Raw genomic sequence first — 14,262 nt, 5'->3', positions numbered from 1 at the left:
ATGTTAAAACAAAGGATCATTAATTCAATATTGTTTTGTCTTTATATTTTATATTTACTATGTATTATACAGTTAGTGGCTGGCAGCTCCCTTAAAGCGTTCAGAGACATGCCCATTCAAATTAGTGTTTGCTGGGTAACAGTATTCCTTCCAGATGAGATGGCAAAGTCTCTTTTAGTTGCTTCTCCAGAGCCTCAGATTGAAGAAATAAGATCAGAAATGGCCAGGCAGCTAATAGGTCTGATGGCAATTCTTGTATATTTAGAGAAAGGCTGTTAGACCACAGAGTCATCGGTAGGAAAAACGTGCCCCTTATATAGACACATGAGCTCCTCCACCGTATGATTATTAAGTGCCCAGCCTTTGCCAGCACTACAGGCACAGTGACACACTACATACACAAGATTCCTGCCTCTGTGGGACTTGTGGCGTAGCTGGGGCCTTGGGCAGTCACACAATCAGGGTAGTGGGTAGAGGATTGCAAATGGAGAGCCATACTCCAAAGACCCCCCAAAACAAAAGAAAAACAACAAGTGTTTTGAGTGCCTGTAGGTAAAGAAGCTGGCCAAGACTTGAGGCTGCGGGGTAGGGCAGACTGGGATGGATGTTCTAAGAAGCAGAGGAGGAACACACTCCGTACAGAAGGAGACAAGAACAAAGAAAAATCACATGCATGCTCGTAGGGAGGTCTGTGGTTGAATGAACCCAGCGTCTTCAAGACCTGAAGGAGTGCCACGTGCACGGTGTCCTGGGGAGAGAGGTGGGGGAGACTGGTGGGCAATTAGTCTGAAACATTAGGCAGGGGAAGCCCACGCGGGGCCTTGCAGAATCTATGAAGGATGGGGATTTTATCCTCAGGTACGAGGGAAGGCGTAGTTGTGGAAAACCAGGATCCAATACATTGTAATGAGGCTAGGTTTTCCACTGATGTCAAAGGCCATGGGAGCTGGTCACGTGGGCTTTCTTTTCTTCTAATGTACTTGAAATTTATTTGTTCATTTGCCTATCTACCGGTTTTGTTTACTCACGTATCTTCAGCTTTCTTCAGGTATGACTGATGACTACTGATTGCATACCGTTAGGTTACACAACACTATTTTCTAAGGTGTACAGTGTAGACAGTGTGTACAGTTGTGAAATCACGACCACAGTCAAGTTAATGAACGCATGCCTCAGCTCACACCGCATCCAGGCTTTAGAAGTCAAGCAAAACGCAAACGTATCCAAATGAATGACGGGCTGTGGACCATGACAGGGCGCGTCATAAACGCAACTGGACCAAGGCTAGTTGCCTGTAGCTTTCCCCTCACTGATCTTAACCATTCCCCAGCCCCTCCAACCTTCATCTCTTCCAAGTCAGGCAAAAGACAAAGATTCAACACATTGCGCAGTAAGTGAATGGGTCGCTCTACTGATTTCTCAAGGAAGCCAAAGGATACAAGGACAGCTATGGGGGCACCATCCGAACGACACATAACACACGTCCGAGTGGGGCTTTGTAGCCTTTTAGCAACTGTCAATGTATGGAGACTGGACAAGCCAACATCACTACATCTTGGCCCTTGCCACTGGTGTCTTGTAAATCAGCATGAAGCAAGAAGGGCTTACTTTCCAGGGAAACTCAACTCACTACTATGTAGGTACGGTGAAGGTGAACCCTTTCTTAAAAACATGCAGAAACATACAAATATTGACATAACGACTTTTCAAATAAGGTCCCAGAGTTATCTATGTGGCAGGAGATCATGTAATATTAATTGTTTTGTGAATGTATGAGGGGTTAAAAAAAAAAACAACTACCCCTTAACTCAAGGTTGCATATATGATCTTCACGGTTTCCTATCCAGCTGCCATTCTGAATAAAGGGACTTCAAGTCTGATTCAAGGTCGACCCTGAACTTGAATGAAGGATACTTCTCCAGAACAGGCCTGCACATGGATTCCCCCAGTGATTTTTAATCAATGAAAAAAAATCTATCTATCTATCTATCTATCTATATATGTATGTACGTATGTATAAAGTCTCCAAGAAACGTGCAGAGCCACCCTGTCTCCCCGGGGATGGCTGTGCTTTCTCTCCCAGACACAGCCATGCTCGACATCGTTGTTAAGTGCTCAGCCCCCCTCTGCGGTCATTTTATTTGTAATAGTGTCTTGTGTGTTGTGTCTCCTAGCTCTACATACAAACTACCACGCTTACAATCTCCATGAACCTAAGTGCGTCAGTGGCGCTGGGGATGCTATACATGCCGAAAGTTTACATCATCATTTTCCACCCTGAACTCAATGTCCAGAAACGCAAGCGAAGCTTCAAGGCCGTAGTCACAGCAGCCACCATGTCATCGCGGCTGTCACACAAGCCCAGTGACAGACCCAACGGTGAGGCCAAGACAGAACTCTGTGAAAACGTAGACCCAAACAGTAAGTATCTCTCCTTTCCTTCCGTGGCCCCAGCCTGCGTCAGGAAGCTCTGGCAAACGTGGTGTGTGCTGGCCTTTCTTCGGAGAAAGGCTGTGGCCGTTCTTGTCTCATGGGCTGGGTCGCCTTGGCGAATGCTAACGTTGGCTCTTAAGAACGTGCTCGTTCTTGCCACCGTTTTCTTTTTGCTCATCCCTGTTGGAAAGCAGCTTTCAGAGGCTCTGCTTCCCAAGTGTGAAGTCTCCCCCTTCCCCGGCTTCTTATCCTTTGGTCCCAAACCCTCCAACTGACATAAACACGGCTGTTGAGCCACTTCCTTGTTCCCTTCCTCTTAGGGAATCAGCTTCCTGCTAGGGAACCTTCGACATCCCATTGAACTGCAGCAATAGGACAGAAATTGGAATATTTACGAATTTTGGAAGCATAACTTCCTTGCCCTGGAACATGAATGTGGAGAAAGTTATGATTCTCTACTAACCGAGCCTTGTGGAAACAAAAAAGACATCACATATTGAATAAAGCTGGCAAACATTTATCCAGGTATACAGGCCCAGACACTACCATGCTAATGGCATTCCCCAAGTGGGGAAAACATCTACCAGACAATTCCAGAGGAGTTTCATCCCATGAAAGACAAATATTAGAGGTGGGATAAAGGATGAAATGCCAGATTTCATACCTACATGGCCTATCTGCAATGCCTGGGTAGCCTTTATTCATCCCTGCAGATGACCGCAAAGACGATGGACATACGGACACTAGTTTGTTAAAGAAAGAAAGAAAAGAAAAGAAAGACCATTTAACCAGAGTTAAATTCTTAAAATCCCCAGTTGCTAATTTTACTAATACTATGGTGGTAAAAGTGCATTTCAGATTAAACATATCACTCCTAGGATGTGTTTTCCAGGACATGCTGACTAGTTCCAAATAGAATGAGGCATTTTAGCATGTCCACGATACTTCCTGTTTTAAACTAGAGGAGGTTTCAGGTTGGCCATTCAGTCATTCAAGACTTATTGTTCAGTTATGAGCTGATTTTGTTGTAGCCAAAGGTTTATTGCCAAGCAGAAAGGAGTTCCTATTCTAAATACTCTGACATAATTCTTTATGCTCTACAACTGAGATCTTTAAAAACCAGGAGACAACTGAGTTTAACCCTGACAACCGTTGTCCAACGATCCATGATCTTGGCCCAATCCATTTCTACATAGTTGGCTGAATGGCTACCGTGAATGCTTGGGAGTCTGTGGACAAGGAAACAGAGGCCCGTTAACAACATCATGGGCTTCACGTTGACGTTTCAGTAGGAGAGACCCTGGGACAGGTGAGAGGAGGGAGAAACAATGGATGTGCAGGCTCTGCTCTTGTGTCTTCAGAAAAAAATGGTCAATTCCAAGGAAAGGAAACAGATAGAGAATTGCTGTGATATTCAATGTGGTGTAGGAAGAGGCTTCGGGTTGAGACAGACCTGGGTTCAAATGCAAGCCACTCCACTTTCCAGCGGTGTGGCTTTGAGAATTACTGAGATTTTCTAAAGTTCAGCATTCTCATGGATAAAATGGAGATGATAATATCTATGTCACAAGTGCGTCATCAAATCTCATACAACTAAAAAAAAGTATGTCAATTACATGTTAATGTTCTTCCATTTCTGTAAAGGTGAAAAAGCCCACGTTTCAGCGTGATTGGTTACGTAGACGTGCTGGTGATGTTAAAGGCATACCAAGCACCACAAGGTAGATGGAACCGGCTAATAAAAATATTTCCATGAACATATTTATGCATCTATTTATATGTATCCTGTATTGATACAGGATAACTGCACAGTTATACTTTTGTAGCATTTTATTCTAGGACCCCTTGCCAGATTTTTCATAAAACCCACACCCTGAAGATTTTCCAATAGCAGTTTTACATTTATATTTGTACACACACACACACACACACACACACACACACACACACACTTAACAAGATATGTCCAAAATCAATAAGCAGAAAATACGGTCAAAAGTCTACATGTATTGAAAATTAATGGCCAAATTAGAAGGTTTGAAGTTGGATAATTAATCTAACACTATGCTACTTAGAAATAAGTAGCTTTTTAAACAACATTTTAACTGTTGTTAACCTTTAATGATGAGGTGCTATCCTTGTGGAGGCTATTTGGGGTATGACAGTGGCTGTTAAAATGCTAATACTAACACTGACACTAGTAATAACAAAAACCCATCAGCTACCCTTTGAAATAGGCAGCGAACAGAATGCTTTGGGTGGAAGATCTCTTACTCCACATGGTAGCTCTGTAGACCGGTGATCATTATTCCCCTTTTACTGAAGGATCCTAGGCGTAGAGAGACCCGGGGATATTACCGAAGTCCCACGCTAGTTGGCAGCAGAGCTTGGTCTGAAACCCAGGTCTGACTCCCAAACCCACGCTCGTTGCTCTTTGCTGCTCTGTTTCTCCGAACATTGGTGACGTGTCGTAATTCTAATGCGGAAATGACTCCTGTGGCTTCTTCATTTGGTGATACAGCTCGCATATACAGAATACAGTGCTGTGTGGTGGTGGCCTCTTTGGTTAAAGTGCTGTGCAATGCATTCCTGCTTGCTGTGTTGTCTGCAAAGACAGGAGTAAGCTGAGCTCAAAGAAGGCTGCCCAGGTAGAGGCCTCATCTTACTAACTCAAAAATCCAAGTATCTTATGACTGTGTCAGTCACAACAATTATTCCATTTGGAATTCATTTGCTGCCTTTCTCTTGAAAAAGTTTGGTTGGGTTTTGTCACTGTTGATGTGTTGGTGTCTACACAGAACAAGAATACATAGTTCAGGGGGGAAAAATTGAAACCAGAAAGAGCCTTTTTCTTATAGCCAATCCAAAAGAGTTTTCAAAATTATTTGAGTTATTTTGGTTTTGTGTAGACACTCCCTAAAACTAACTGTCAATAATTTGCCCAGATATTTGCTGAATTATAGGAGGAGATTCATGTACCTCCAAACATTGGGGTTTCTTTCTGCAGTGATGGAAATGTTCTCTGTTTGTGCTGTCCAGTACAGAAACCGCTAGTCACGTGTGGCAGTTCAGAACTTGAACCACGGCTGAAATAAAAAACTGATGAAATACACTTGAAACTTTTAGTTCATTTTAAATAAATATACATAGCCATCCACGGCTGTGACTATTCCATTGGAGAGCACAGCCAGAGATCTTAAGAGCAAGGATTTCACTCTGGGACGCTCAGTCTGAGACCATTTTTGAAATACCTCCCAAGGTTTTAGCAGTGATGTGGATCTGGGACAAAGTCAACTTAATGGAATGAAATATTTGAGGTGAGACGAAAATGCAAACCTACAGCTATTTTAAACGATCCCTAAGGAGCCACTAATATGTAAATAGTGATATCAGAGATAGCAATTATATTTGGAAAACCAGTCCTTAGTAATGCAAAAATGAATGTACGAAGAGGACAGTAGTGAACATTGAATTAATGAAAATAGACGTGGCTATTTTGATGAGAGAGAACATTATTATTCTATTCTATTTAATACCAAATATAGCTCAAAGTACGTCAAATGTCTGCCCATTGGTAACAGAGACAAATAAATTATTGGCTGAAATTAAACTGTCTGGTTAAAAAGAAACAAATAAAAGCACAGACCATGTACTTAAGAAAGGAATACGTCTTTCCAAAGGGGAAATTCTGTCTACTATTCTCGGAGGGAGTATATCTGGATCTGGGAGAATGTTGAATTTTGAATGGGCTACGGAGTTAATAATGGAACAGAAATGTGCCTTATTGTTTCTCTAAACACTTGGTCTCAATGTATTTCAGTCTTCAGTGTCTTCATTTCTAAGAGCTCTGCTCCATCACTGCAGGTTGCCAGCTGCTGCATGCTCCCTTCTGTTCATCCAGTGGCACACGGCAAGTACATGTCCACGTAAAGACGAATTTGCTTGTTGGCTCAATATGGGCCGAAATTAAAACTGCCCCTGCACCGCTTGATTCTTCCCCAAGAAGTTCAGTTTTCCTCTTAGGTTGCCTTTTCAGTTCCAATTCCATTGTCTGAAAGAAAAACTTCTTTCTGCATGGATTCCACAAAAAGTAAATAAACCTTCTCAAAAATTTGAATGTATCTGTGCACTGCTACCACACTGGATAGTCCGAGTTGGGCCAATGCTTGTTGGTTTCTACGCTCAGACTGAAAAACAGCTGGGGGCCTAAGGGTGCAGCTCAGCTACTTACTGTATTTTTTATGTATACAAACAATATTTCTGCTGCTGGAGGATCACAAGTGCCTGGCCTAATGTGGATACCTTCAGATCTGGCCACCAGGATGCCTGCCCCACATTCCTTCTCTAAGAAGGAGGGCACCTCAAGCTCTGGTTCTCGCAGCTGTGTCCTGAATTTGGCATGTTTCCCCCAACTTTCTATTGTTGACTTGGCAGAGGTCTGTTCCAGGCAAGCGTGAAGATGCCAGACCAACAGGAGGACTTGGTTCTTGGCTTACCCGTGGCCACCAAGACCTTTTTCCAGTTGGATGAATAGTATTAACCGAGGCAGCACAGCTTTATTGGGATGGTGGGTTAAGGACTGCTCCCTTCCTCACCTGGACTGGTGAGCACCAGAAGATGCTCTGTGAATTACCCTCTGGTCAGATGCTTTCCTTGTAAAGGATTGCAGTGCACAGAGGATGAGCAGCCCTAAGCTACCAGGTTCTAAACTACCATCCATTTTCTGAGCCAATGCCCCCAGGCAGTGCAGAGAAACTGCTCAAGTACCCTGACCGGTTACAGTTAATTTACTCTGGAACTGCCTAGCAGTTAGAGATGGCAGGCAGGTGAACAGCCTGGGATATACCGCCTCTTTGGATATGGGGCCACATGACTGATAAACCGGCCCTGAGAGAGAGGCTGGACACACACTGTGCAAAAGGCTAGCTTAAGACAATGGGCGTATTGCGATGCAGCGCATTTTAAAAGAATGGCCATTTACACCTAAAACAAACAATCAAAAATAAGATTTCTAAAATATACGTTTGTATTCTGGCGCTGTTTTTAATTACCATTTTGCATACATTGTAATGAAAACATATAAATAAAAACTTGTGCTGTTCAATTAAACCCCGCAACTGCTAGAAAATGGATGACGGCACCAAGCCCTACACAAGTAACAATGCCTAGAAAATGCTGGAACACGTGCTCCTGTGCTGTGTCGATTTGTTATGGTGTTTTGTTTTGTTTTGTTTTGTTTTGTTTCGCTTCTTCATTTGTTTGGATCCCCGACATTCTCTACATTATTCTGTTATTTGTTTCATCCTTGTGGACTAACCATGCAGTTCAGCATGAATGGACTAGGCTGAGAAAAAAATAGGATGGCAACAGGAGGAAAAAAATGCTCTGAGCAGACAGCTAACATTATTTGGGGGCTGGTTCCCTCACCCGCTCCAGTTCAAACAAGTAAAACCCAGCTGCCTTAAACCAAGAGGCACCCGTTACTCCCATGTTCAGAGGTACCTGAATTCTGGTCAACTGGTCTTCCAAAGGCTACTGACCCCACTGAAAGAGTGGGCATTAATGTCTATGGTCTCTATCGCAGCCTCTTCTCCAAAAGGAAAGAAAAAAGAGTAAAAAGGAATGTTGTGTGCACTTTTATTTTATACATACCTATATATTTACTTTTCCTGTAGACTGTATACCACCAGTAAGAAAGAGTGTACAAAAGTCTGTTACTTGGTACACTATCCCACCAACAGTATAGCTTTTGCCTGCTTTCCAAAAGGTAAGAAACAATCTACTTTTTATTTATTTGTGTGTTCTTGTCTCCACTGAGAATTAGAAACGTTTCCATGAGAACTGTGCATGATTACCTAGAAATCTATGTATACGAAGAAATGCGTTTTTGAAGATGATATTTGCTAAGCGTAGTGTAAACGGCTGTTGTGGGTCACGGGCCTGGCTTACTCTCTGGAGAACATCTGACTGGACTGGGCGTGTGCACGTTTGTCTTTCCTGAACAAGTAGCCAATAATGGCAAAAGTGGTACTGGGTCAGCCTACTTTAAAACTCTCAGTGGTGAGAGATGATTTTTAAATGCATGTGTTCAGACTATGATCTGAGAAGGCAATGTGGAAAACTTGAAGCGAGAGAAGGAGGGTGTTTTATAAGCTTAGTAAATATGTGTGTTCTGGTTTATTTTTAAATGAAATCCATCCCCAGAAATATATTCATTCAAAAAGCAATGAATGATCCTACCATCTTAAACCCCCAACGGTCATGGTTCCTTCTTTGCGGCAAAGAAATACTAAAGGTTTGCTGGCTGGGCTTGATAATGGGTTGAAGATGATCTGGGACTCATAATTCTGCCTTAGAGAAACACTGGACCAACTTTCACTGATTTGAGAAAGCAGGGAAAGGTTCAGTGAAAGACCTGAAGAGTCTAAAGATAAATTTCACCATTAGTCAAACCCAAGAATTACCAATAAATACCAAGGGTATTCAAACTAATACCTTAGAAGACATGGTGACTCGTGTGACGTGTGAATGGGGGCATGGGAACGGGCTGCCGCAAGAGTTGTTCCCGACTCACCACTGATGCTTATATATCACTCTGAGCTCTCAACTAAAGGATATATGCTATGAAATAATACTAGCAGCAGTAGTAGTAACAGTAGCACCTCCCTGTTTCAGTCTAAGTGATAGGACAGTATAGTGAAAAATAACACTTGCTTTGGCAAACATCCTTGTCCAGCTGGAGTCAGTGCATTTCAAACGGTCGGAAAACAAACAGTAGAAAACAAGGCGTAGAGTTATTAAAATCATGGGGTGGCTTTGAAGAAAAGGCCCCCTTTTGTTTTCCTCTAAACCTCCTACTATACTTATAAAATCAAAAGCGAGACTTCTCTCTAGAGAGATTCCACGGAAGATAGCAGAGACGTCCTATCATGGGAGGGGGGGGAAATATCGCTTCATAATGTGGGCTAGTCTTCCTCTTTGCTAACCTGGAACTTTTTATCAGATCATTTCTATGTTTCTTTCCATCTTTGTTTGTATAATGGTATTCTGAGTACAAATAGTATCTTTTTTTTTTTTTTTCTTTTTAATCCATTTAAGAACTGTAAGACAGGACAGGAGTACTTCCAAAGAGTAATTACATTTCCTGTTGATTTTACGGAGATGCCAGCAACTCAGTCTTTAATTTCAGATGTATTGTTCACATAGCTACTTCCTTCTTCCATATCAACGCGATCTGTCCTAGTTTTTAAATAGGGCATTCTTTCGTCCCAGTGAATATATCACTGTATTCCAGGGAGATTTCAAGTTGTTGCAGGACAAGTGCTTGTCAAAACACTGGAGCTCATCACTTTAATAGCCCTTTTACATGAGACCGCCTGAGAATAAATGGGAAGGAAGTTTCCCTGGGTAAAAATGATAGATTTAATCTCAACCCATTAAAAAATTCTCCCTAGCTCCATTTCTCAGTTGGTGCTTTTTGGTTTAAAGAGTGCAAGATGAAAATGTTTTAAGTCAACCTTCCGGTTAAAAAGTACTTTTAGAATGTGCTGCTTAGAAATAAACGTTTTGCCAGGATTGTCTTGTTTCCGAGTTGGATTCGATGCCCTCCTTTTCTGTCAATTTAAAAGTGGCTTCATAAATTAATGATAAACATCTTATATAGCTACTTAAAAATAACTGGGAATAGAAGTTTGTCGAAGTGACAGGTATTCAAAGAGGGGGGAGTGTATCAGCATGTTCAGGTTACAGTGAGACCGGGAAGCTTGGGCGAACAGTGACAGAAGACATTTCATGGTGTTCATTCAGATCCATTTCTGTGTGGTTGTTTTCAGGGCCATGAGACAGTAAAGAAAAGTCTATAAATTCAAGAGTGAATTTTGGTACCGCTGTGCTCGCCAGAACAAAAAGGCCACCATGCCCCAACAATGGCAGACGATAGTGAGCAAGTCAAACATGTGATTTGGGGTGTTTAGAGGAAGCAGGTTCAAATTCAGACAGAACAGAATTTGACCTGGTTCGAAAACGCATTCCGTACGACGCCCTCTCCTTTGACAGATACAGTACGTCAGACATTGCCTGACTCAGCACTGCCTGCATCTTCCGTCTGAATAGTTCTAAATTCTGAAATCCTGCAGTGTTATCAATCTAATGATATTTATTTTAAACTGCAATTAAGCCAAAAACAAACGAACAAAAACTCACCCCCCCCCCCCCACACACACACACACACGAACCTCAACTAGTCTGGCACCATCACCAGATCAGAAAACAGGTTATGTTAGGAGCTAAGTTTTCAGACCACAGGATGGTTTTTTCAGATTGGAGAACTCTGAGTTGAATTCAGCCTTGCAAATATGGCCAGTCCGGAGTCTTATTTTGTCCACGTATATAGTTCTGAGCAAGTACATTCGTTCCAATATTATGGACATTTCACTAACATATTACATGGTGTTGTAAACAAAAAATGAATAATCTCTTGTTTCTTATAATTTCTATAACAGGTTTATCTCACATGTTTAGTCTTTTCAGAACTGTGCAATCTAAGTTTTGGTAATGTGTTGCGACTCCCCCTCCTCTTCGACGTTCAAGGCAATAACCCTGAGTTAACTGGAGACTCCCCCAGTTTAAATTCCACTTTAAAACACTCTGTAAGTACAGCTTAGCAAAGAATATTTGTTCCCTGACCTTGACACAGAGTCACCTCAGAAATAAATGCAACTATAAATCTTGCAGGCATATGTCTTTCTGCCTGAGAGCTCTGTGAAGTACCACCATTTCTCTCATCACGGTGTGACCTCAGCATCCTCAAAAACCAATTAATATTTGCCCTCTCTGTTCTGCAACTTTGGTTCGACTTAAAGAATGGGATGAAAGTTCACTTGGCTGGGATGTCTGCCGGTTCTTAGCATCAAAGGAACACACACATCATTCTCCAGAGTCCCGAAAACTACGTCAGCTTTTACACTGGAGCCCGGCACGGCACCACCTGGCCAGGAGCTGTGAAACACAAGAGTATTTTAAGTTGGGTCAATCAAAGAAACGTTTGTCAGGCACCGCTCCCCTGGGTCAGCCCTGAACTCCCTAGGAGCAAGGGGGACAGAAGTGGACAGTACCTCAGGGGACCCCAGATCTGATGGAGGGCTCACAGGTAAGCCATTTTAATTCAGAGGGACAGGGGCTCTTAGGAGAGGTAGTAGCAGTGAGCTGCATGTGGAAAGCACCACCGAGGGGGTTTTGTTTGAGCTGCTCTTAAAAGATGAAGGACTCTAGGCAGTGGTAAAGGAAAGGCCGGAGGCAGGAAACAAGGAAGCACGAGGAAGCTCTTGTATTCAGACGAATGTGGTCCGTCCTGTGACTGGAAAGCCGTTCTGTGAGGCTGGAGAATTGTATTTGGAGGCAGATGGTTTCGGGGGATGACACGGGCCTGAGGGACGGAGGGACCAAGTTGCCTTTATCTCTGTGCCGCGAGCACAGGGCCTGCAGATGGGTCTCAGCAAACGTCCGTGGCACGAATGGAGTGTAATAGTTCACGTACCAGAGGCTCCTAGCCTCACCTAGGACGTCACAGGTAACAGTAAATATCTACTGAGTAATTATTTATTAATAATGAGAAAGTATCAAGTCTACAGCCTCAGCAAGCGGAAGTGTAGTCTCCCAGATAAAATCTCTGAAGTCACAAAAAAGGCAATGTTTGATCCTGATGTCACAGGTCTCAAAACTATCTTTTACGGATAACTCTTAAAACGGATGGTCAGCGCTACGTCTGCACTCGCGTAAATAACATCTCTTTGGAGGAGCTAAACCCGTGGATGAAACCAGCCAAGTTTTATGCCTATGTATTTCCTTTTATGGACTGCAGAGACCAGTTTTCAGTTACCTTTGGAAATGAATCCTAAGCACGTCTAATTTGGTAAAAACAGAAACATAATAATCAGAAAAAAACACTATATTGATTAAGTGCATTTTCTCAGACAGTGGCATTAAGGACAGATGTTGTGTTTTAGGCCCCCAGTTTCATTTGCATTTGGAAAGAAAACAGCATGTGTCCTAAACCAAGGTCACTTTATCTCTACAATCCTTCCACCTCCCAACGACCGGCAATGAGCATCTTCTCACGACTCAAGTGATGGTGACTCTGGTTTCTGCTACTAAAGACATGTCTCAGCTTCGCAGATTTTTCTTTTCTTCTCTTTTCTTTTTGGCTGTACAATGGAACTCGGATGCATTTTAAATTAGCTTTCTCTAGGAATCAAAGGTAATCATTATTTCTCTTTATAATCCACATGAACATTCTCATTATTTTTTTTCTTTCAAGTTTAAGATTCGTTTTGAATTCCTCTGATATCTCTGCCCTCTTTCAGAGTAGCCTCTGGAGACCCCAGCTTGCTCAGAAAGGATGGAGAAAATGACGCCAAAGCCTGTCCTTGGTGAGCTGACCCAAACCCTTAGACGGCACGGCAGCAGCCAGCCAGCCATCTCACGTTCTGTAAGTTGTGGTCCAAGTATCGTTTATGACCGTGTGCATGCTGTTTTTTCCCTCTGGCCAAGAACGAGACAAAGTGGACCAAGGTCCTAACCCTGGCCCTGACACCCTGGAGAGCATCAGCTTTATCACCTCATGGACTTCTGTGATCTTGAATAAGTCACGTCCCATCTAACCTTCAGTCTCCTCTTGTGTAAAACAGGAGGAAGCTTTCCTTGATGAGATACCGTGGACGTTGCGTGGCGTCGTGTACGTGAAAGCCTTCTTTTATAAAGGGCTGTGCACAGATATGGTAGCATTGTTACTCCCTGGTCATCTCTCTGTTTTATCGTAATTGGCTTTCCTTTCTCCTCTTCTTTCATGGTTCCTTTTTTTTTTTTTGCCTACTATGAACCATCAGAGTTAGAAGGAATGCCATCTAGTTTGCCTGTGAGGTCAGGAACCCCTTCTCTAAGTACAACAAGCTGTGTTTTTGAGATGGGTCGCTGTGGTCTCTGATGCGTCATTAATAGTCTTGGGCTTGGTGAAATTGACAGAGAAGTCTACCAGTCACTCTGCAAGGCTGCTCTAGGACAGCTAGGCTCATACCTCCTGATAGGTGAACCACTCCCTGGGATTAACTTTGCCAGGTTACTCCAGGCCGACTGGCAAGCCGAAGTGCATTCTAAGGACAAATGATAATGCTGAGTGTGTCTTGAGTGACAGAATAACAGCTGAGTGGGAATAGAGTCCCTGGATCTCTGCTTGTGAAACACACTTGGTTTCCTTTCAAGGCTGGGATATCACAACAAAATCAACTAACAAGATCTCTCAGATCTGAACTGACATTTTGAAGTTTGGTATTTATCAAGCTTATATCAAACACAGCGCTGACCCAAAGGGCCAAGCTCATTCATCTCAGTCTTCAAAGGACCTAGCATGGTGCTTCACAGCAATTTAATATTAATAACGACAGTCATACCAATTATGATGCTGGTTACAACCGCACCATATTACGCCTATCGCTATAGACTTACAAAGTGCTCAGCCACGCACTGAGACAGCTCTTACTGCCCCCACTTAACAGATGAGGAAACTGAGGCTCGGAACAGTGAAACCACTTCCCCGTGACCCACACACCAACGCGTGGACGCCTGAACTCGGGGTTCCTGGCCAGGGTCCTTTCTCATAAACTTTCCTAAAACTGCATGTGCAGCAGGACAAAATGCTTCAGTCTACGTAATCTATCTCATGAGCATTTACTGTTCTCATCAGTTGACTGTAGAGGTCTTCAACTTCCTGAAGATGAGAGAGGCCCGTCAGGGCAGATATCATAATCTGTTTCCAGGACCATTTTGGAATAAGAT

General features: G+C 42.9%; 1 protein-coding gene across 15 annotated transcripts in view; it reads left to right on the top strand.

Annotated features, from left to right (window-relative positions):
• Positions 1-14,262, top strand: part of GRM7 (glutamate metabotropic receptor 7) — an 840,756-nt gene that overhangs the window by 786,182 nt on the left and 40,312 nt on the right. For 3 of the 15 annotated variants that reach the window (XM_067043566.1, XM_067043568.1, XM_067043567.1), the window contains exons 9-10: positions 2,175-2,421; positions 8,109-8,200. In XM_067043566.1, coding sequence (XP_066899667.1) covers positions 2,175-2,421; positions 8,109-8,179 — 318 coding nt within the window. In that variant the 3' untranslated portion in view covers positions 8,180-8,200. Of the gene's footprint in view, positions 1-2,150; positions 2,709-8,108; positions 8,201-10,934; positions 12,689-12,794; positions 12,920-14,262 lie in introns of those variants that run through there. The other 12 variants (XR_010842475.1, XR_010842476.1, XM_059076083.2 and 9 more) reach the window with 10 other exon arrangements.

The sequence above is a fragment of the Kogia breviceps genome, chromosome 10 (assembly GCF_026419965.1).
Source record: "Kogia breviceps isolate mKogBre1 chromosome 10, mKogBre1 haplotype 1, whole genome shotgun sequence".
Lineage (NCBI taxonomy): Eukaryota > Metazoa > Chordata > Mammalia > Artiodactyla > Physeteridae > Kogia > Kogia breviceps.
This window is presented reverse-complemented; position numbering and strand designations above follow the sequence as displayed.